The 23204-nt window shown below is 49.6% G+C and overlaps 1 protein-coding gene across 1 annotated transcript in view; it reads right to left on the bottom strand.

Annotated features, from left to right (window-relative positions):
* KSR2 (kinase suppressor of ras 2) overlaps positions 1–23204 on the bottom strand; it is a 389319-nt gene that overhangs the window by 79450 nt on the left and 286665 nt on the right. Inside the window, exons 6-7 of the mRNA XM_087857306.1 lie at positions 17937–18006; positions 14512–14595 (exon numbers count right to left, since the gene is read on the bottom strand). Of these exons, the coding sequence (XP_087713432.1) occupies positions 14512–14595; positions 17937–18006 (154 nt within the window). The remainder of the gene's footprint in view (positions 1–14511; positions 14596–17936; positions 18007–23204) is intronic.

Genomic DNA, 23204 nt, shown 5'->3' with positions numbered 1-23204 from the left:
GTCCCCAGCCCAGATCTGATGAAGCTGAGACTTGGAGCTGAAATGCAGTCACCTGTTTTAACAAGCCCTCTCTCCCTGAGTCTGATACGTGCTCGGGCGTGAGAACCACTGGTCTCGTTGATTGTTTTGAATGTCTATGCATGTCTCCCCAATTTTTCTGGTCTTCAGTCTTTTGTGGCCCTGGTAGAGCAGTGAGATGGGAAAGTTAGACCTGGGGCCCCCGGGAGTGCAGAGGGGAAGGAGGGATGCGGGCTGCAGGAAACAATGTTGAATCGCCCCGCAAGAACCTGATTAGCCCGCCTCCAATTCTCCTTCACTTTAACTCCGTCTGGGAGAAGGTTTCTGGTGCTAACACATCTTTACGTTTCTCTACCACATGCTAACCACGGTCCCAGATTTGGAAAGGTGACATTATCGACAGGAAATTTAATGAATTTATTTTTCCATCTGAACGTCTCTCTTTTTTTTTTTTCCTGGTTGTCTCATATTAATGGAAAGTGATGCTGATTTTCCACTCATGGTAATAAGATACATTTTCATCTTTAAATAAACGTATTTAAGCTAAAAAGGCTATAAGTAGTAAATAAATAAAAGTAAGGCTGTTACACAAATAGGACAAAATCATGACACGGTGGTGAGCGAATGACTGAATTAGACGGGGACAAGCTGTCTTACATAATTTGGAATTGTCAGAAAGAGGTGGCAGCTCTTGGCATCTGAGAGTCTAAGACAGTTGAAAAACAGTAAGAGGTGCTATCGGTCATGAATGTCACAAGGACGCTGTGACTCGGAGAAGAACAAAAGCGTTCACGTATACAGTGCTTGTGAAGTACCAGGCAATGCCCCCTGGGGCTTTACACAATTTATACAATCCTTGTAACAACCCTCAACAGTAGCAACTATTGTTATCCCCACTTTACAGAGTGAAAAACTGAGGCTTGGCAAATTTGGGTAACTTGCCAAAGATCAAATAACCAGTAAGAGACAGAGACCCCAAGCCCAGCTCTAACCAGCATGCAGATGCCTTCAAAACCTCCACTCTTCTTCCTGTACATCTTGGGGCTGGCGGTGAATAAACGGGAGGCTTCCTGGGATCTGTAACCAGCAAAAGCAAAAGGTCCTCCTTGAGATAACCTAAGATGTCACCCTTTGTCTTCCCCCTACAACTGCCTGATTTCAGGAAGATAATAAAAATCCCACCTTACTGCAAATTTGTCTTTTTTTTTTAAAAAAAAAAGATTTTATTTATTTATTTGAGAGAGAGAGAGAGGAGAGCACAAACAGGGGGAGGGGGAGAGGGAGGGGCTGGAGAGAGGGTGAGGGAGAAGCAGACTCCCTGCGGAGCAGGGAGCCCGATGCAGGGGCTCAATCCCAGGACCCTGGGATCATGATCTGAGCTAAAGGCAGACGCTCAACCGACTGAGCCACCCAGGCGCCCCTGCCTTTTTCTTGTCTAAAGCCCACAGACTCTTGGACCTACAGGGAAGGTCCCAGCCCCCATGGAGGTCATGGATATTGCATCCAAACCCCGACGGGAAGCTCTGCTGAATGTACAACTAGACTCTCAATCATTCTGCAAAACACTTAACTGGGTTCCGGGACAGGGCAGATGAAGCCGCTATGTTTATGGGGAGGAACGAAACACACAACAAAGATCAGATCATTGCCGATGTGGTGAGACAGAGAAAAACATCATACAGGGAAAGCGGATGGAGAGGGTGAGAGTGGGAGGGGAAGAGCTTCCAGGCAGAGCAAAAGTGTGGGGGCAGGAACAAGCTTGGTGGGTTCAGGGGTCAGAGGTTCAAGGCTGAAGAGGCTGAGTAAAGAGAACAACAAAGTGATAAAGACGGGAGGAAGGTAGGGAGGGCACAGAGAGGTCCCCAGGCACTGGGATGCCCCAGAATGCTTGCAACAGCTGTGACAGGTCAGACCGATGCTTGGGAAGCCCTGAGTTGGGCAATCTGCTGATACCGAGTGAGAATGGCACTGAGAAGTGTCTGCACTCATTCCTGTTTGAAATAGCTTGATTCCACCCTGGAAGCTTCCAGAAAGAAATTCTTCCTTTCTGCTGTTCCTGCTTACGAGTCTTCTCTAACAAGCCCAGCTGGAAGGGTGACGTGCAGATGTGAAGAAGCCTGTTCGCTCTCGTGGGCAGCACTCTGAAGTGGGGGCAAGCAGTTTCGCGCAACCTCTGGACCTTTCCCGAACCAGGATGGGGCAGGCAAAGCTTCCCGGGACCTCGGTCATCTCCTGCCTCCCCCTGGCATTTTCCTTTCCAGGATCCCTTGTTGCCTATCTTTTGCAGTTATGGAAAAGCCTTCCTTCATCTCTGGCCAAAGGATGGGAGATGGAACGCCTGTCCTTCCAGGCAGCATTTCAAAGGGCAGCCCTGGGAATGGGACCACAGCCCTGCTCATGCAGAAAAGCAGAACTATCTTTCACACTAAGACACTTGACCCTTTGCAGGGAGGCTCGTCCGTCAAGAACTAGCCCCCGCGTGTCGAGGATCTGCTAATTGAGTTGGCAGGATTAGCCTAGCGCTGAAATCACACAGACCCTGGAGGGGCGGGGAAGAGGGACCGAGATGAGGCTTTTTGCACGATGCAGACACACCATGCCCCACTTACGGAGGATCGTTTTTCCAGCTGGAAATACACAGGATTCCACTCAAATTAGACTTCTCCTTTCACTACTTATGGAAGAGCAAGCTAGGACCACACACTGTAAAGATCGGCCACCTGCTTCTGAATCAGATCCCCCCCCAGGCTTACCCCCCGAGGTGCTGATTTGGTCTGTGCTGGAATGTGGGTTTTCGGCAAGTGCATGAGGGTGCTCCAGAACCTGTCTATGAGGAGGACACATTCTACTTCCCAAATGAGAGACGTCTAGAAGCCCAGATTTTCTGGAATCCAGCACTCTCCCCCGCAAAAAAAAAAAAAAAAAAAGAGAGAGAGAGAGAGAGAGAAATGGGGTCAGGAGAGCATGCAGAGGAACTTGGGTTCAAAGCCTGACACTCCCTCTTCCTGGCCGTGACAACTTGGGGAAGTCGCTGACCCTCTCTGAGCCAGTTTCTTCATCTGTAAAATGGGGGTAATCATAGTATCTGTATTTACAGAGAAACATAGTATCTGTAGTTGCAGAGTTGGAGAGAAAACTAATCACATGAGGCAAGCGGGGTGCCTAGGAAAATTACTTGAGGTAGCAGGTACTGTCATTTTTATTAGGCTATGTTCTTATTGTTGCGGCTTTGTGCAGGAGCTTCCGCTCAAGCCCCTAAGACCCTTTCTCTTGCTCCAGATGCTCTGTTCCACACAGAGGAAAGAGAGGGGTGGGGCGCCCAGGACGAAGTTCCCCCATCAAACGTGGCCAGGAGGAGCACCGTGAATTAGCAGAGCAGCTCCAAAGAACGCCAGGCACCGGGCAAAGGTCAGATGTGGTTCCAGAAGTGGTGAGAAGCCTGGGCTTCTGAGTCAAGCCAACCCGAGCCTGAATCACAGTTCTGCCCTTCCCACCTGAGCCTGAATCTCAGTTCTGCCCTTCCCACACCCAGGGGACCTCCCTCTCCATCGCTGAGCTCCAGGCTCCTCATGGGCAAACTATGATGAGGATCTAACGAGAAAATGCCCGAGTGGGGTCCACAGAGGCAGCAAATAGGTCAACGTCTCTCTAGGCAGGGCCGAAACACTCTTGAGTGGACACAGAGAATGCCACGTGAACCTCCTACAGCCTGGAAACTTGGAAAGGACTTATTTAAAAACTTTTCATCGAAAGGGGTTAAACTTTTCTTTCTTCCTTTTTTTTTTTTTTTTTTTTTTAACTTTCAGAGCTAATAGGATAAGCTTCAGCTATCGAGAAAAGTTGCTTACATGGACTATCTTGTTTCCCAAAGGAGCTGCTGGCTAAATGAGACATCCTCTCCATCTGAAAATTAAATATGTGAATTTATCCTGAGGGCAAGATCTGGGTCTTCCTCATCTTTGAAGCTCCCGTTCCTGCACCCCTTTCAGTGCCTGGTCTGGGGGCTGGTGCATAAAAATGCAGAGTAAATACTACAGACAGGGAGGGACAGAAAAGGACGGACAAAGAGGGGCAGAAGGGAAAGCGATCCCACGCCACTGGTGTATGGAAGTGAATAGTCTGTAGCAAAAGGCTTCTGGAAATGATTCCTGTTTCTTACAAATGGTTTCCCTGCCGTTTGTGGAATGTAGGAGTGTCCCTGTCTGCATCCCCTTCTCGTTGCCCTCCCTCCGTGAGGGCAGGACAGGGGCTGGGCCAGAAGCACACCGGACTCGCATGGCCCTCACCCAGGAACTGTGGGGGACAAATGGCCCCTTTCGGAGCAGTTTTGCTATTTCCTTAATGGATTTGTCATGTCCCCCAGCAGCTCTGTGGGGCAGATGTGAGCCCAGGGCCTGGCGTGGCACTGGGATCAGAACGCTAGTCTTTCCCGAAGAGGGGCAGGCAAGACTCCTGCTGGTGAACACTGTCCCCCATCCACTTCAAATGGTTCATTGAGCTACTGTAATCAATTTATGAGAAGTTGGCTACAAGCAGCCCAACTCCCCAAGCCCGCCTTTCTCTCGTCCACACCAGCTTGCTTTGCAATTCATCTCAGCAGAGCACAGCCTTTCCTTCCCGAGGGCAAGTGGTATATTTTAAAAACCCGGCACAGACTGAGGGCTTCAGAGGGGAGGGGGTGGGGGAATGGGATAGGCTGGTGATGGGTATTAAGGAGGGCACGTATTGCACGGTGCACTGCGTGTTATATGCAAGTAATGAATCATGGAACTTTACATAAAAAACTAGGGATGTACTGTATGGTAACTAACATAATATAATATAATTTAAAAAAAAACCAGCCCCCAACGTCTGATGGCGGGAACGTTAAAGAAATGCCAACTTTGGGCCAGGTGCTCTTACATAACTTGTTTGATCTGAACAACACTGCCGTGAAGGGTGGATACCATCGTGCCCATTTCAAAGTCAGGAAGACTGAGGCTTGGTAAGTGGCCCAATCATACAGACAGTAAAGGGCAGAGTGAGAATCATTCATTCATTCACACACCCAAAATATGATTGCCTTCCTCCTCTGTGCCAGGTGCTGTGAACCCGTCTCTTACTATTTCAAGCATGAACATCTCTCTACTCATCCCACTGCCTCAGAGCTGCCTCTTAGAAAGGATCCCTGGTGGATTGGAACTGGGTTCTTGGGGCCTTGGGTTGGCAAGAGCCACTTTCCCTCCGAAGTTCCTTTGGAGATCTATGCCACCAACAGACGTGTACTGAGCACTTTCTATGTGCTAAGTACATACGTGCCAGCTCTGGAGGTACAAAGAGTGAACAACACGGACACAGCCCTACCTTCAGCTCGTTTATAAAGTCCAGTCAGAGAGGCAGGCAGGTACGTAGGCCAACACAACATAGTTATGTTATATGGAATGACGGTGGAGGACAGGTGTGGCTCTTTGGGCCTGAGGGAAATCCAGGAGGGCTTCCTGCAGGAAGTGGTGACGGAGCTGAGCCTGAAGGATAAATGGGAGCTAGCCGAAGTGTGCAAGAGAGATCCAGGCAGGAGCAATAAAAGGCAGTTCAAAGATGTGTTGATTGGTGGGCACGTGGCCTGCCACAGGGGTGGACAGCTCAATGAAGCTGGAGCTCTGGGTATGAGGAGGGAGATAGTGAGAGGGCTGGAAGGACAGATGAGCAAGGGATGGTGCTGAGTATCACTGTGAGCCTGGATTTGCTCTCAGAGCAAGAGAGAACCAAGGAAGGATTTTAAACAGGGAGGGGAAGGCTAGATAAGCATTTTGGAAAGCCCCCGTCTGCAGCAGATAGCTACAATTAAAGGGCATCCCTCACTCACTATCTCTCTGACTTCCTGCCTCTGCTTTCTTTATCCCAGGTCACGGCATTAAGTGCTCCTCAAGGCTTCTCGAAAAATCACTAAACCAAATCATTGCCCCCTCTACCATGGGGCTTATTTCATTGAATACCACAACTGAGCAGTTTTGTCTCATCTTGGTTCCCCTGTGGTCTCTCATTTGAGCCGATGCTTCTGGAAATGCCCCCATATGCTCTCAGTGGAGGATATCAAAACACTTCTTCCCCTCCCTGCTGACAACTCAGTGAAGCTGAGCTCTTTGGCCTATGACTGGGTTAAACACACACACACACACACACACACACACACACACACACACACACACACAAAACCAACAACAGAAACGAGCAAGGTTGGTGGGGAGTATTAACATATAAATCATACTGCAAGCTTCAGCACAATAATGAACAACGATTGGGAAAACCCGGCCCTTCTGTCTTTAAGAGGATATAGTACAGGAAAGCCGTGCATTATTAGCTGTTGGAGATGTCCCCCTTCACATCCCCGCAACCTCCCCCAAGAGAGGAGAGAGTGACCACAGGGTCCTCTTGGCTCCCAGGACCCAGAGGTACTCATCAAAACACAAAGACCAGTTGGCCACCTTTCAATTCAAGAAATAGGGGACAAGATAGCAGGCTGGGGGAAGGAGGAGGAAAAGATGACCAGCTCTGGTCCAGGGTCAGGTTGAGAACAGACTCTCATCTTCCATTCTGCCTGTTTAATTCAAGGAGAAGCAGAGTGGGGGCCAGACTTTGTGGCTGGCCTACTATGCGACGGGCCCTTCGTAAAGTGGTTAAGAGTCTGGGATTTTGAATCAGAGATACTGGTAGTCTGATGAGCAGATCTACCTACTGGGAGACTTTGGATTTACTCCTGAAGGCCTCTGTTTCCTCATCTGTAAAATGGGGGTGAACAGACCCTACCTTCCATGGTTGTTGCAAAGATTACATGAGATCATGCATGAAAAGCGTTTAGCAAAATGTCCAGCACGTAGTAAGCCCTCAATACATGATATCCTGGGCACCATCATCATCACATTCAATGCCCACCTCGGCATCCAGTAGAATTATAATCTCCCTCCCATACAACGGTAACTGGACCCAAAGTTTTGCATATAATAGATAAAAACTCATATAAGGGAGCATGAATTCCCATTATGACTGCTGCAAAAACAGAAATGTTTCTATTAATGGAAAAGTGAGTTCAGGCTTCAAGCTGGTGATCTCTGAAATGCATGCTCATAATTATATCCTGCCAATATCCTGTGTGTTGTATAAATTCCTGAAGCTTCCAGGAGCTTTGCGGCAGCTGGGGAAAATCAGTGCAGCCAGTGGCTCAAACCAACCGTGGCTTACTTCGCACTCCTAGCTAGCTCATCACCTGCGGCCGGAGGCACTGTACAAAGCCCTGACATTTTCAGATAAGACATTGTGTTTTGAGGCAGAAACACAGGTTAGGAGAACATACAGGGCAAGAAAGGAACCAAGACGTGCAGAAAATCCAAGTGAAAAGATCCGATACGGAGCAACACTGGATAAAGGCACGCATGGCTCATTTAAATGAAAATTAGCAAAGTGACAGCTTACATAAAAAGAAGTGAGTGCAAGCATGTCCAGCCCGGCTACTGAAGGTAGGAGGAGAAGGGATATACATCCAGGGCATGGAAACACTGGAATAAACTGGAAATCCGGTGCTGCATAACTCAGTTTTCCAAGCTCACTCTTTACCTTTCCAAGGAAATAATTATGGGTCTCACCCCTCCAGAAGCGGGCAGTGACCTAGATTGGAACTTATGAAATGTTTCTACTTGCAGAGATCTGCCCGGACCCACCTGGGTCACCTGGGACATGGGACTTTCAGTGTGAAGCCCCAGAAAGTCCCAGGCAAACCGAGTTGTTTGATCACTGTTGAATATCTCAGTGATCAGGCATTCTAACACTGGCACTCTAGAACTTGAATAATGTATACCTCGGTCCCACTGGCTAGCAATGACTGATTCGTTATATAAACCAGCTGTTCTCCACCAAGGGCAAATTTGCTCCCCCTGGGAAGGTCTGGAAATGTCTCGAGACAATTTTAGTTGTCACAACTGTGGATGGGCTATGCATCTGAGTAGGTGTGTGTGTGTGTGGGGGGGGTGCTCCTGGCTTCTGGTAGGTGGAGGCCAGCCATACTGTTGAACATCCTGCAATGCCCAGGACAGCTGCCCAGACAAAGAATTATCCCAAATTTCAACAGTGCAGAGGTTGAGAAACCCTGATATAAATGCTTGAATGTGTCCCCCAAGAAGTGGGAAGGTTCAGAAAATCCCAAAAGACAAATGGGGGATATGTGCTACAGAAAAAGAGGGAATGTACTAAATTTTCCGAACTTTGACCTCATGTCAACCCAGGGAGGTGATTTAGTGAGTAGGTTTCTCTTCCTACTTTGCATTAATAGAAAATCAATTTCCACAACTAAATAAATGCTGAACGACTTATTGAAAGATTCTGATTGAGGGAATCCCCAAGCCATTAATGTGATCGGTGCACTCCCATGTCTTATCACATCACGTTAATGATTCAGCCTCCTTTTACTTCAGAGAGGTTTAGAAACTTCCCCAGAATCACACAGCTGGGAAGTGGCAGAGCCAGGACCTGAACTCAGCTCTTTCTGGCTCCAGGGTGTGGATCCTGCTGTCATTTTATGGTAGAACAACAAAGTTGGCTTTCCTAGATGCAGATCCTGAGATGGGTGTTCTCGTGAGCGATATATGGAGGGAGTTCTCCAAGAGAGACTGATTCCATTGTAGGCAGAGCAGGATAGGACATGGGGGAGAAGCTAAGCAAAGACGTGGTTTCACGTGACTCTAGTCTCAGACTGATCCCTCTGGGGCTCTGGACTCTGAATTGGACCACAGAGCGTGTCTGCCCTGAGGCAAGCGAGCTGGCCTTCTGTACACTTGCCCCAGTGAGTGCCTGGCTCTGAGCCAGTGGGGGAGGGGGGTGAGGCGGCTGCAATCACCCAAGAGCAAACCTCCAGGGGAGGTCTCAGGTTTGAGCTGCTAGCAGCGGTGCCCACAGCCACTGGTAAATAAGGCACTGGGAATATGAGCAGGACATCCAGACATATATGGGTGGGGGAGGGCGGTGCTCTGTGGCACTAACTGCATTACTCTGTCTTCAAAGTAGAGAAGTGAGTACTCCTCCCCATCTTCGAGAAAAATGAGTCTTAGCGTTGGCAAGGCATTCTGACACCCAAGCCGCTCCCACCTCAGGCCGTAAGAGCAGGTAACCCAGAGAACATCAGAACCCCTGTCTTCTGCCTCCTACTTGACTGCCAGAAGGAAAGGCCACCCTGATACCAGCATTGTCCTCCCCAAGGCCCTGCTCTTGGCAAGCCACACCCTCCAGCAAGACGAAAGCTCTAGTGTCCAAGGAAGAGGGCTGGAGGGGGCGTGAGCCGTCCCTACCACCCAGGCGGGGAGCCACAGGTAGCAGCGCCCACGAGTCACAGCGGCAGGGCCTGGTACTGCAGCCGCAGGGTAGCATGGGCATTCTCCGGAACCCACGCCCTGCCCCTACAAGCATCTGCAAAATATGCTCACGTCCTTCTAAGTCCTGATCCAAGCTTCGCCCATGCCGTGTGCTCGCCCAGAACACCCTTCCTCCTGTTCCACTTGGCTAATTCCCTCTCCTCTCCCGAGACTTCGAAGGCTTCCAGGATGGCCTCCCCTGTTGTGCACCACGTATCCCGCCCCCCCCCCCCAGCCCCGTGTAGCCCGGACACCTCCCCTTACAGTAATAATTAACCTACCTAGTTCACCCCCGTTCTAGATCCGTGTTCCTCACTTACGCTTCAGTGCAAATCTGAATCCTCCGGGAGGCTTATTAAAAATGCAGGTTTCTAGGCCCTGTCTCCAGCTTCTGGGCCAGGAAGTCTTGGGAGGGGCTCAGACGGGACAATTTTAAGCAACCGTATCTCCCGTATCTCCCGGGATGCAGACCTAACCAGAACCATAGCGCACAATAAAAGGAGAGTGGGGGGAGGGGGGATAAAACGCGCAGGAGAGACAGACAATTCAAATGCTTCACCTTGGAAGACGTCTCCTCCCTTCCACACCCAGTCCCTGCAGTTAAAAAACAAAACAAAACAAAACAAAACAAAACAAAACAAAACAAAACAACCCCTCGGTTCAACTCTCGTTTCCTAGAGCACAATCCACACGATTTTACCACTGTGCACTTTCCTGCAAGAAATGCTGATGGGGTGGACAGGTTTCCAAGGACCCAGACCTCAGCTCTGCAGAAACCTGTGGAAAGACCCCCAAGAAGGAGGGAAGATGCAGATAACGCAGGACCGATAGCTGGGAAACCCATCAGCATCTTCCTGCAGCTGAATCCACAGTCATCAGACAATACGTGGATTGTGCTGACATCCGACCACTTAGAACGAAACTCCATTCCGCGCTCATGAACCTATTAGATGAAAAGTCCTCAATTTAGATAACTGCAAATTGCTTTCTGAGCATAATTTCCTATTAGTTCGCTAATCTCTCTATTCAGAACGCCAACAAGACAGCTGATGATAATTCCGGAGGAAGTGGTCATTAAGCCGACGGAGGAGGAAAGGGGGTTAGACATTCGCGAGTATCCTGGCTTCCTGGGTGGGGGGGGGTACCCCAAAATTAATCCATAAAGTTAGTACAGTATTAGCTTTCGTGTATGACGTTCTCATAATGCGCCAGGTACTGGGCTGAGCATTTTACCTTACTTCCCTCACTTAGGTTTTTGTTTGTTTGTGTTTACGTTTTTATTTTTTTGACAAACTAGTGAAGTAGATATTATTTTCCTCTTTCGACAGAAGAAGAAATGGGGCTCAGAAGTGGTCACAAGGCTGTTCGTAGCAGAGTCAGGATTCAAATGCAGGTGTGTGTGTCTGACCTACAACCCTGGGTTCCAATCATGCCTTATCTCTGGCATATCACACAAATATTTACTGGATGGATGTACTGGAGTGATGATGATGAACAAGACTCAAGTTTACGGAATGCGGCCAAGAGATGAAATAACACAAAAGCCTAAAAAATAGTTAGCAAAGATTGGCCAGTCTATAAAAACCAAAAAATAAAAACAAAAGCCAAAAAAAAAAAAAAACCCCAAAAAACAAAAACCCCAAACCCCCAAAAAACAAAAACCCACCACCAACAACAGCAAACAAAAAACCCCACAAAAACCCAAAAAACAAACCTCATATACTGAAATGTCGGGCTGGAAAATAAAGCTTGATTTTGTCAAACTACCTACTTCTATGTAGACCAGTGGTTCTCAAAATGTGGTCCCAGGATCAGCGTCACCTGGGAACTTATCAGAAATGCAAATTCTGGGGCTCCACCCCAGACCTGCTGCATCAGAGACTCTGGGGCAGGCCCAGGAATCTGTCTTTTAATAAACCCTCCAGGGGATTCTGATGCACACTTGAGTCTGAGACCCATGATCTAGACAAAGAAAAACAGCTCTAAAAGGGAATTTGATCACTCAGAGCAATGCTTCTCAAACCTTAATGTTGTGCGAGAATCACCAGGACAATCTTAAAATGCAGATTCTGATACAGCAGGTGTGGGCAGGGTCTGAGAGTCTGCATTTCTAACCAGCTCCCAGGTCATGCTGATGCTGCTTGTGCAGGGACCACCCGTGGTGTCGCATGGGTCCAATCCAATCCTTTCCACCCAGGGAGTTTCTGGCAATAACAGAACCAGCAATGCTTTAGGTTTCAAAAAAACCCACCCCCCCCCAAAACAAACAAAACCAACTCATCGTCTTCAGGGCAGATTCAAACTCAAGCCTCTGGGATGCTTTAGGACAAAAGGAAATGACTTGTGTCACAGACTATTACTTTTCCTAAATTCTTTTCAAGTGTGAGCACTTCCCTGAGCACTTTAATTCAAATCCCAGCCCATACCCTGGCCCCCTCTCTCCCTTCACTGCTTTGTCCTCCTTTCGCACTTAGCACCCTCGGAGCAGATAGATGGGTCTATCTCCCTGGTTTGTTTCCTGTTCCTCCCCTCCCCTGGCATGTAAGCTCCACGAGCGCAGGGGTTTTGTGTGTTTTAGTCACTGTGATTTCCCTTCTGCCTAGAACCATGCCTGGCACATAGTAGGTGCTCACTAAACAGCTAAGCAAATAAATACATTTTTTTCCCCCTAAAAAGCTGCTTCCCGGTTCTTGGTGCCACCACTGTGCAATGTCATCTGTCACGACTCTTTATGGACGCACTTCAGTTGCACTGAAATTCATTTCTCTATACGTGCGTCTTTTCCAGGCTCTGTTGTAGCTGCACAAGTGTCAAAAAATCAGAAGCAGGTGGGACCTTCATAGCAACTACAGACGCTTTCACCGTCCTGGCAGTTTCTCTAAGAGCTGAGCGAATTGGTAAGATCAACCCTGCAATCCAACCATGGCCTGAACTCTACTTCTTACACACCAGGAGCCATTTCTGCACAAGGTGGAGTGAGGAAGAATGTTCTTTGACAGGACATGGTCGTCTGGGGTGAGAACATTTCATTGGCTCCTTCCCACAGCCCTATGGAGGGGGCCAGCAACACACCCGCTTTGCAGATCAGAAAACTGAGCCCCGAAATGATGGACAAGCCACTGGCTCAAGCTCACACAGAGAGTGAGGCAGTGGAGCTGGGACTCGCACTCACTTCTGGCTGCTTCCAAAGCCTGTGCTTCTCCCCCAGGTCCCCATCCCTCCCCCGGCCTCCTCCCCCATGCCCATGGCAGGGTCTGAGTTGTTCATTCCGTCTAGAGCAGAGAGCAGGAGCAAAGGCCACCTCAGAGTTCCGCCTCTAGGGCTGAAAATTAAAACGGCTCAGGAAGTGTTCAGCCTCACTGACTCCTGGCTGCGTCCCTGTCACCTAATTACCTGACTTCAAAGCCTCCACTAGCCAGGTGTGAGGATGTGAGAGCTGCCGCTTCCCCTCAGAACATGGTGTGACTAAACGTGGATGAGACAGACCCCCGGAGCAGCTGGTGTATGAGGACTATCAGACAGCCTTCACCGTGGCCCTGAGGGCCTGGCCTCGAGCCTCTCGGAGTCAAAAAGACCAGGGGTCACCGTCCTGAGAGCTCACCTGAGAGCCAGGGTCTAGGAAAGGCCACGGCGGGGATGCGGGCCTCCACACGGTAATGCTGCGTCATTTCTCCCCACCGCCCCCTATGCCCGGGCAGCTTATGACCCCTTAGGGGTTGGAACTAATTAATCCTCCCCAACTCCAGGAGGGAGAGGGAGCTCAGCCTTACCTCCATGACTCAGGTGAGACACCCAGGCAGGAGGGAGAGTGAGCGCTCGCCACCGCTGCTGTCCCCTCCACCAAGGGGCAGGGATGTGGGGAGGCCGGAAGGAGCCCAAAGGGGGGTTGCCTGCCTGGGCTGGGCAAGGAAAGAGGGATTCCTACATTGTTTTAAACCGAATGGCTCCTATAAAGCCGAGAGAGGTACTTCCATGTGTCACTCTTAGATATAGTTAAATGTTATTGACAATCTTACAGGAATCAGACCAGAGAGGCGTTTCACACACGTTTATGGAGGAGTGAGGGAGGCCAGGCAGAAAGGCGTTGGTGACCTCTGACAGAGGACAGAGCTCTGAGCCTGGCACGGCGCTGTGTCCTTGAGTGCTGCTTTACTGGATGCTAACACCACATCAGCCACGTGTGACGATTATTCCTCTCATGCAGGTTAGAACAACCACAACAACGAGGAACGGAAATGTGAGGTGACTTGCCCAAGGTCACACAGCTAGAGAAGAACAGAACCAGGATTTGAACCCATCTTAGGTGGACTCCAGAGTCTACACTGGACATCACATTTTTTCTCCTCCTTCCCCGCCTTTTGTCAGCCATGAGCTGGCATGGGTGGGTGCAAGTGGGGCAGGGGGATTGGTCTGTGTGGTCGAGCCTTCTTAACCAGAGCTTGAGACCAACATGATGCCACAGAGGGGAGAGGAGTTAGGGGTCAGGGCTGTGTGACCTCAGGTGGGTGGCTGATCCTGGCTGAGACTCAGTTTTCACATTTGTAAAATGGGGAGAATCAGAATACCCCTCTGCCCTTGGAGGAGAAAAAAATAAAGGAGAAAAGGACTTCACAAATTCTAACTCAGGAATTGGCAAACTACATCTGAGGAGCCAAAGGCAGCCCGCAGTGTATTTTTGTAAATAAGATGTTATTGGAATAAATAAATGCGTCACACCCATTTGTTAACATATTGTCTCTTCAGCCACGTGGTAGAGTTGAGTAGTTTTTACAGAGACCCTCAGGTCCGCAGAGCCTAAAGTATTTACCATCTGGTCAATGAGACAAAAAGTGTGCCAACTCTTAATCTTAGATGCTATGAGTGTGCAAATATCCCTGTGCCTCAGCAGACAGCGTTATACGTTCCCCACACCATCCATCGGCTCTGGTTCTTACTGCCAATCGCTCTCCTTGACCCCTTGCCCAAAGGCAGAGGTTCACTTAAGACAGTTCTGGAAAATGGAGCAAGCATTCCTCCTGAGAACCAAGAAACCAAACTCTGTAAGCTCCATCAAAGCCCAGCACGGCTCTTGAAGACATCAGGCACCATGAAAACACTTCCGGATGCAGCCACTTACTTGCAATTTTTACACTTGAGGCCAAAAAGCATTCCTTTCCCACAGACTGTGCAGGTCTGAGACATCCAGTACTTGGTGGAAAACCTGTGGGAAAGAAACAGAAAACGTTCAAGGGCAAGGTGGTAGTGACCGGGCTATCTCTAGAAGGATGAGCCACTTAAAGGGTAAGCACACAGGCCCTGGATTCTCGTCTTGCTTCTTCCAAGTGTGTGACTTCATCAAGTTGTTCAGACCACCGGAGCCTCAGTCTTCCTGTCTGTAGAGTGGGGATGATAACCAACGTCACAGGTTGCTGGGAGGACCCAACAGGCCATGCACGTCAAGGGCCTCGCACAGTGCCTGGCGAGTCGTAAAGGCTCACTCAATTGGGTTGTGACTTGATAATTACCTGGACATTCGTGACAGTCCTTCATTAGTTCAGCAAGTCTTGCCTGGTGGCCGGCTTTATGCCGAGTTCAGTTCTGGGTCGGAGTGATGGATGGGGCTAGAACTGTCCTCGGAACCACAAAGCAGGGTGAAGCCTCCTGCAAGTCAGGCAGACCCATCCCTCCTCACTGCCCCTCACATCACCTGGGGAGCTTTGATGGGAGCCTCCCCCACAAAAGAGCTGGGGCCTCTGACTTGAGAAGCAGAGTCCCTAAGGTGAAAGTCCTTGCAGACGGTGAGCTCATCGTCCTCCCCAGTCACCACCGCTTGCTGCAAACGCAAGGCAGTTTGGAGGGCTCCGACAGACAGCTAGGAAGCAGGAGCCAGGGGATCCGAGGTGCATTACATTAACTTCCCGGGGCTCCCGCTGCTGCTGGGGTGCTTTCTGCCCCCAAGAGATACCAGGCGGCCACGGGGCTGGCCCCAGAAAAGTATTGAAGGTTGCCAGGTCAGAGTTAATTTTCATTTTCAATTTTTGCCACCTTCCGCAGGAGTCGTATCTAATCTCCACTGCCTCCGAGGGTCAAAATGAAAATCAGAAGTGATTATGTAACTCGGTGCTTGAGAGTTTGGAGGGCAAGGTTGCATCCCTCTGCTGTACCAACGTGCTTGATTTGGGTCAGTCACCCTCCAAGCGGAATGAGCCGCAGCCCAAAGCCTGCGTATCGAAGCGAATAGCAATATTCGGAACAGAGACTCCGGTGACTAAGGAAACTTCCTCTCCGGTTCTGGCCCCTTCCACGGGGCCAGCAAGTTTGGCAGGGCTTGCCTTGTGCGATTTAACAGCTCTTGGGAATGAACAGAATAGGCTTGTGGTTCCCCCCCACCAGCCAACAGTGTGGGGACAGAGGGCAGGCAGCACGAGCCTTGTAGCCTAGAGTTCTCTTTCCTTTCCAGTCCTCTCCCATCTCTGGGATCAGCTCTCTCTCCTCCTGAGCTCTGGCTGAGGTGACTCTGAGGATGGTGGATGGAATGGGATTCTAATTTCATTTCTTCACCAAGGCTGGGGTGAGTCTAGGTCTCCCCCTTCTGGCTTGGAGCCCGGGGAGAAACGCAGGGTGAGACTAAAGAGTAACAGGGCATCGCACGTACCGGCTCCTCCAAGAAGACATTGCTGATGCCCCAAACCACCATCCTTCCTCTGGGAATCAGTATTTGAAATATGAGGTTCCACCAGATCTAACACTAGCTTGCTAGAGCCTCGGGATGAGGCTGAGCCAGAGGGCAAGGTTGAGCTAGGGGCGAGGTAATCCAGGGGTGTAGGGGGCCAGGGGTGTGGCCAATCCGGAGGCGGAGCAGATCAGGGGTGAGGCCAATCCAGGGGCGGAGCTGAGCCAGGGGTGTGGCCAATACAGGATGGAGCTAAGCAGGGGCGTAGCTAACCCAGGGTGGAGGTGAGCCAGACGTGGGGTCAATCCAGAGGTGGAGCTGAGTCAGGAGTATGGCCAATCCAGGGGTGCAGTTGAGCCAGGGATGTGGCCAATCCAGGGATGCCGCTGGGTCAAGGGTGTGGCCAATCCAGGGGCAGAGCAAAGCCAGGAGCAGGACCAATTCAGGGGTGGAGCTGAGCTAGGGGTGGGGCCAATCCAGGGGAGCAGCTGAGCCAGGGGTGTGGCCAATCCAGGGGTGGTGCTGAGTCAGGGCAGGACCAATCCAGAGGTTCCAGCATCTGAGTCAGGGGTTAGGCCAATCTAGAGGTGGGACCAATTCAGGGCTGGAACTGATGGGGGGCAGTGGGGAAGCAAACAGAAAAGGCCCTTCTTTTTGATGCTTTTCTCCCGGCATCTCCCCGCCTGACCATTGACGCGTCTATCACGTATTTCTCACTGCTTCCTCCACCGTTTCCTCATTTGAGTCTTAACAACTATCCTGTCAACATGTTTCTTTCAAAAACTGTTGACGAGGTGCCATTCTGGGAGAGGGTGCTCATTCCTGCCTCGGGTCCCCCCCCCCCCCGGCCCCCATGGCTATGTGTCTGCCCCCCCCGCCCCGCCCCTTGTAGCCCCGCTCCCACGTACTGTCGCGGCCTGTTAGCCTTCTAACCGTCCACCGGATCGCGAGCTCCCCAAGGGCACAGGCCCTAGGTCTTGCGCGGTGCTGCTACCCAGGCACAGAAATGCTCGACAAATAACTAGGGCTAAGAATCCATGAACGAGTGAACAGGTCCCTCCGCTGCTTCCCAGAGGCCTCAGTACAAAGAAAACTCTGAGCAGCAGTGTCCAAAGAACCCAGAGTGGGGAGGTCATTTAGCTTGTAGGCCCATCGCTGAATCGTGCAGGGCCTCAGTTTCCCTATCTGTCAAATGGATAGAACCACACTTGCGCTACTTACCTCACTGAGATTGTGAGGAGACTGTGAGGATAATGACATAAAATGTAGAAAGTTAAATCTGGAAAGTTAAAGAACTTCTTATAAGGGATGTTTACTAGATACAAGTCTCCTTCCTGAAGGGACAGGTGTACCCCTGGGGAGCTTATTTTCATGGACCCAATAGGGCTGGAGCTCTGAACTGACCTACATCTCAACAGAGAGTGAGCTCAGAGTTCAGTATTCAATCTTGTCTTCTTGGTGGGGAGACCCAAATTTAGGAATGTAAAGCATTGGTCTTGACAATGATACTGTTCACTGAGTGATTATTATGCATCCTTTGCTTGGCACTTGACATATATATCTCATTTGATCCTCATAACACCCTATGGGTAGGCAGAATTATCTGATGAAAAAACTGAGCCTCAGAGAGGTTAAATAACTTCCTCAAGGTTGCAAAGCTTTACTAGCCAGAATTGGAACATAGGAAAGTCGGACTCCAAAGCCTGGCTTTTAACCATTACATGCTGATTTTGCAAAGGCCAGGTTAATAAGATGACACAATGAGGTTTCTCTTGGCAGAGGACAGAGGGCCATGGCGACACAGGAGCTGGAGCAAAATATCTCCCCAGCCTTTCCCCACTCTGGTGGCCAGAAAGCCCAGCACCAGTGCCCACGGGAATCCAGCCTACCTGTGCTTGATGGAGTTGCCGAGGTCTCTGCGAGGGATCTGCGGGGACCAGCGCGGCACGGACAATGTGTCTGCAGGGAGAGAAGAGAGGAGGAGAAGAGCCAGTTACACAGAGGGTCAGAGGATGGGGTGGGCTCCAGCCGAACCCTGGAAGGAAGAGGGAAGCTCGCCGGCTTCCGTGACCACCACCGTCACTCGCTAAACTAAAGCCAAATGGAACACTGGTTTAACATGTGTTGCTTTGACTTGAGCAAGGTCCCCTGGGCAGGGCAGCCAAGGAGCACCCTGAAAGAAGCCAGCTGTGGCAAGAAGAAAAATGAGCGTCACTCCCATTGACAGAGTGCTAAGTGTGTGCCAGGCACACGGTAAGTGACTCACATGCTTCCGCCTGTTAGATTCTCAAAACGACCCCGAAAAAAGGGGTTGTTAGCCTCCCCACCCTACAGACAACACAACTGAGGCTCGGGGCGGGGAAGTTCCTGGTGCAAGGTCATACACCTTGGAGGCCGCACAGCAGCTGTGAATCCAGATTTGAGAGACTCTAGAGCACATGCTCGTGTGCCAAGTTCTAATGCAGTAGATTCCAAACGCCAGGCATGCTTGTACCCCTTTCCCAGTTTTGTCCCATACAACCCATACAATGCTTTACTCACTATCTTAAGGTAACTCTTCTTGTTTGTTTAAATACACTTATTTTAAAAGAACACTCTATATTGAAAACTAATATCACTTTCTCTATATTGTCAGTAATTATTTACAATATGTCCAACCACGTACCATCTAAACTCATGTTAAAATAAGTGGATGGAGGGCTGCCTGGGTGGCTTGTTGGTTAAGCATCTGATTCTTGATTTCAGCTCAGGCCATGATCTCAGGGTTGTGAGATCGAGCCCCACGTCAGACTCTGTGCCAGGAGTAGAGCCTGCTTAAGATTCTCTCTCCCTCTCCCTCTACCCCTCCCTCCTCTTCTCTCTAAAATAAATAAATAAATAAGTGGATAGGTTTCGGAGTGAATGCAAGAGTGAGTGGATGGAGGGATAGATGGATGAATGTTTGGATAGATGGGTGGATGGTCAGATGAGTGGGCAGATGAACAGATGGATAGGTGGGTGGTCGGACGAATGAATGGATGGGTGGTTACATGGATTGGTAGGTGGATGGTTGGATGGATGGGTGGATCAATATTTGGACAGTTGGGTGGACAAGTGGTTGGATAGGTAAGTGGAAAGACAGATGAGTAGGCAGATGGACAGGTGGGTAGGTGGGTGGTTGGAATGGTAGATAGGTGGATGGATGGATGGATGGATGGATGGATGGATGGATGGATGGATGGTTAGGTGAGTGGATGAATTGGTAGGTAGGTAGATGTACGTATGGATGGATGGATAGATAGATGAATAGACTGATGGATGAATGGGAATGAGGAAGAAACAATAAATCACACAGACTTCAGACTGGGTGCCCGTCCCCATCTGGTGTTTCCTTCCATGCCTTAAGCTAAATCCCAGTACCTTCCGCTATCACTCCACCTCTGTCTGAGTTCTGGGATTTCTCCCACAGATGCTGGGCACCAGCCCCCACCTTCACTCCACCGCCCAGCTGCCCTCACGTCCCTCCTTCTGGACCTCAAATGCCCTGGGGAGGTGTGAAACAACAGCAGAAATGAAGCTGCATTGCATGCGAAATTCTCCACCAGCTAGCAAGAGAGAAAGCGAGTGGCCAACCCACACCAGCTTTCCTTTCTCAGGCCATACAGATGGAGCCAGTTCTCTGTTTTTGGAGCTACAAACACACACCTACCCCATTTTTCACAGCCATTGTTCTGGAGTGGTGCACTCACCAGGAGCTGGGCATGTCTGAACCAATCAGAGAGCATTTAACCCCCAACCCATTCACTCCTCTCTTCTGTCTAATGACACTGTCGACAGCCATCTGAAAGCTGTTTCCAGAAACCCCAACTCTGCCCTTGTAAAGCTGGGACCCTTTCTGGGAGAGCTAGTGATATTCCAAGCCCAAAGGGCAGAGAAAAGCCATGTGAGAAACAGCATGATATATCAATCAGAATCATAGCTGGTGGAATTTCCTCCAGTTTAACGAAAAGCTAAATGTCACCCAATCTAAGCCATTTTGCCCCTTGTTTCAGTTTCCAAGGGAAACAAAAGAGACAAAAAAGAAAAAACAGTTTTAAAAAAAGAGCAAAGGAGAGCATTCTTTCCATTTCTATCTCCTTTGGGGACTTAAGTCTGATTTGGGAAGATGGACGCTACTTGCTAACTCCTTAAAATGCTTTCTCCAGCGCTGGGGCAGGTGCAGACGGGACAGCTGGGCTGAAGAGAAAGCGTTAGTTAAACTAGGAGTGCCGAATAGGCTTCATCTCATGGGACATTCGTAGCAGCTGTTGGGAAAAGTGTGTTGAGAAAGATGCTGAAGCCCAATAGGAAAGAACACCAAGACTGATCAGTGATGTCTGCCACGGGTGACGAATAAGGCAGAACCAACAAGTGTGTGTATATGTGGCCCTCCTGCACGGACCGGGACCCCAGCCTCATTTTTGCATCACCAAGAGCAAAGTAAGTACTTCCTATAGGTTTGCTGAGTCCAAGCGTATTAGGATAGCGGCATTGAGTTAATTGATCGCTTAATATGTGTTAGGCATTAGCCTGTGCTGTGTAGACCTGGAAACTATGCCTCTGTGCAGTCAGTGTGCTCATTATTCCCTATAAAGGAAGACTTGGGGACTCAGAGAAATGCAGTGACATTCTCGAGGTCACTCTGCTAGACTCCGGCAGAACCTCACGGAGCAATTCTGCCACTGCTCAGAAGTCCTGCAAAAGCCCCTTCACCAGTATTCTCAGCCAAGGTGACTTGTGCTACCCAGGGGACATTGGGCAATATCTGGAGATAATTCTGGTTGTCACAGTGGGGTTGGGAGGAGTTATTGGCACCCGGTGGGTAGAGGCCAAGGATTTGGCTCACCATCCTACACTGGGCAGGCCAGCCCCGACATCAAAGAATTAACCAGCCCCAAATGTCGAAAGTGCCAAGGCTGAGAAGCCCTGATCTAGATATTTTCTACTTCCTCAACCACCTCGCACCCCCACCCAACCCCAAGAAACCAAGATGGTACTTTCGAGGCTCAAGTCAGCAGAGAACAAATCCTCTTATCATAAGCACATCTGACTTTTAGATTCATATCTAGTTATGCTGTTCTTCTCAATCACGGCACCTCCTCAAGAAGTAGAAGTAATTAAGTTCAGTCGTTTGGTTTCATTTCCCGGTATCTGGTGGAAGGGGTGAATTCTGTCAATCACACAGCACAACTACAGCGTCATTAGTGGCAAGCACTAATAACCTGCACACGGCTCCGAACGTGGGTGTGCAGACCTGAACTTTGAGAGCATCTCTTTCCTTTCCTCGTGCGTATTTCATTACACTTGCCAACTCGAGCCTAAAAGCAAAGGAAAACTATTTAAAGGGAAGGGGGGGTGTGTGGAAATCTATGAAAATCCAGGCCTTATCATAACAGAGAAGGCAAATAGCATTTATAGCAATTAAACTGATACAGAAACTTCTGTTTAACAATCAAAGCGCCTATTACGATGTCTCCATAGCTGAACAAAAGCTTCTTTTCTACTCTAATTTTCTGATAACAAGTCATGCAGACACGGAGACAGAATTGTGCGCGTCCCTGGTGCCTTCAGTCCTAGGGGTAGAATAATAGAAATCTCTTCTCAGATGTTTTCATTTCCAATGCACTGAAAGGGAGTGTTGGAGGGAAGGAGGTTTTCTTCTCCCCTCCCGCAGGTCCCTGTCTATGCCCTCTCAGCCGTTCCTCCATACAGAAAGGGGAGAAGCCAGGAGCCTCGGTCTTCAAAACACCCTGGGGAGCCAGATGGACAGACAGAAGCCCCAACACAAGGCATCGACATTCATAAAGCCTCCGTGTTATGTAGACCTTTGAAATGAGAAGCTCGGGCTCTGACGTGGCAGGCAGGAACTCAGGCTAACAGAAGAGTCAGGTGTGCGGAAAATATTTAAAAACATTTAACACAGAGACACCAGGTAAAAACAGGGGACAATAGGGGCGCCTGGGTGGCACAGCAGTTAAGTGTCTGCCTTCGGCTCAGGGCATGATCCTGGCGTTATGGGATCGAGCCCCACATCAGGCTTCTCCGCTAGGAGCCTGCTTCTTCCTCTCCCACTCCTCCTGCTTGTGTTCCCTCTCTCGCTGGCTGTCTCTGTCAAATAAATAAATAAAATCTTAAAAAAAAACAAAAACAGGGGACAATAAAGCAAAGGAAGAGGAGGAGAAAAAAGTAAGAGAAAAAAAGGTGCCGAAGACGAAGACAAAGAAGAAGAAAAGAAATGAGAAAAATAATAACAGATATGCCTCTTATGGAGCACTACGGTGTGCCGAGCACTGTTGCCAAATAAGCCCTTTCTGTACTTTACCTCGTGTAACCCATCCACTGAAGGCTATGGTGCGTGGAGCATAGCAGCTGTTAGGATTAGCCCTGTCTCACCAACAAGTAAATCAGGACGTGACACCATTTTCCCAAGGTCACACAGCAAATAAAGGCCAGGACTGGGGTATTTCATTCAGGTCACAGAGCTTGGGTTCGATAAAGGATGGCCACCTTCATCCCCATTTCACAGACAGGAACACTGAGGCTTAGAAGCAATACACAATCATCCATAGCTAGTGACTGAGTTGGCATTTGAACCACAGACAGGAACGAACCAGATGCTTCTAGTCCAGACGGCTCTCCAGATACAGGGAGTTCAACCCATCCTGGAGTGTCCCTGCCTCCTACCTCTGTCTGGGAGGAGCAAAGGAAATGCTGAACATTGACCCTTATATGCTCAGGGAAGGGCTGCCAGAAGCCTGGCAGGTGGTGTGATGGTACGCTGTTCATTTCAGCAGTCACCCCTGCAGTTAGCCAGCAAGATTTTCATGAGTAGAATCATGCCCACACCCCTCCCCAAGACGTCCTAATCCCTGGAACCGGCAGGTAAGTCACCTAACTGGCAGAAGAGATATTGCAGATGTGATTAAACTAAGGATTATCTAGGCGGGCCGATGTAATCATGAGTCCTTACGTATGCAAGAGGGAGGCAGGAGGGTCGAGGTAGTGGAGGAGATGGGACAGTTGGGGGCTTTGAGGATGAAGAGGGCCAGCAGCCAAGGAAGCCAGAATAGGCAAGGAAGATTCTCCCCTGGAGTTTCCAGAAGAACCAGCTCTCTCGACACACCTTGACTTCAGCCTTG

Source organism: Ursus americanus, chromosome 30 (genome assembly GCF_024610735.1).
Source record: "Ursus americanus isolate L20-20 chromosome 30, mUrsAme1.1.p, whole genome shotgun sequence".
NCBI lineage: Eukaryota > Metazoa > Chordata > Mammalia > Carnivora > Ursidae > Ursus > Ursus americanus.
Note: the sequence above shows the minus strand (reverse complement) of the source record. Positions and strands in the feature narration are given on the sequence as shown.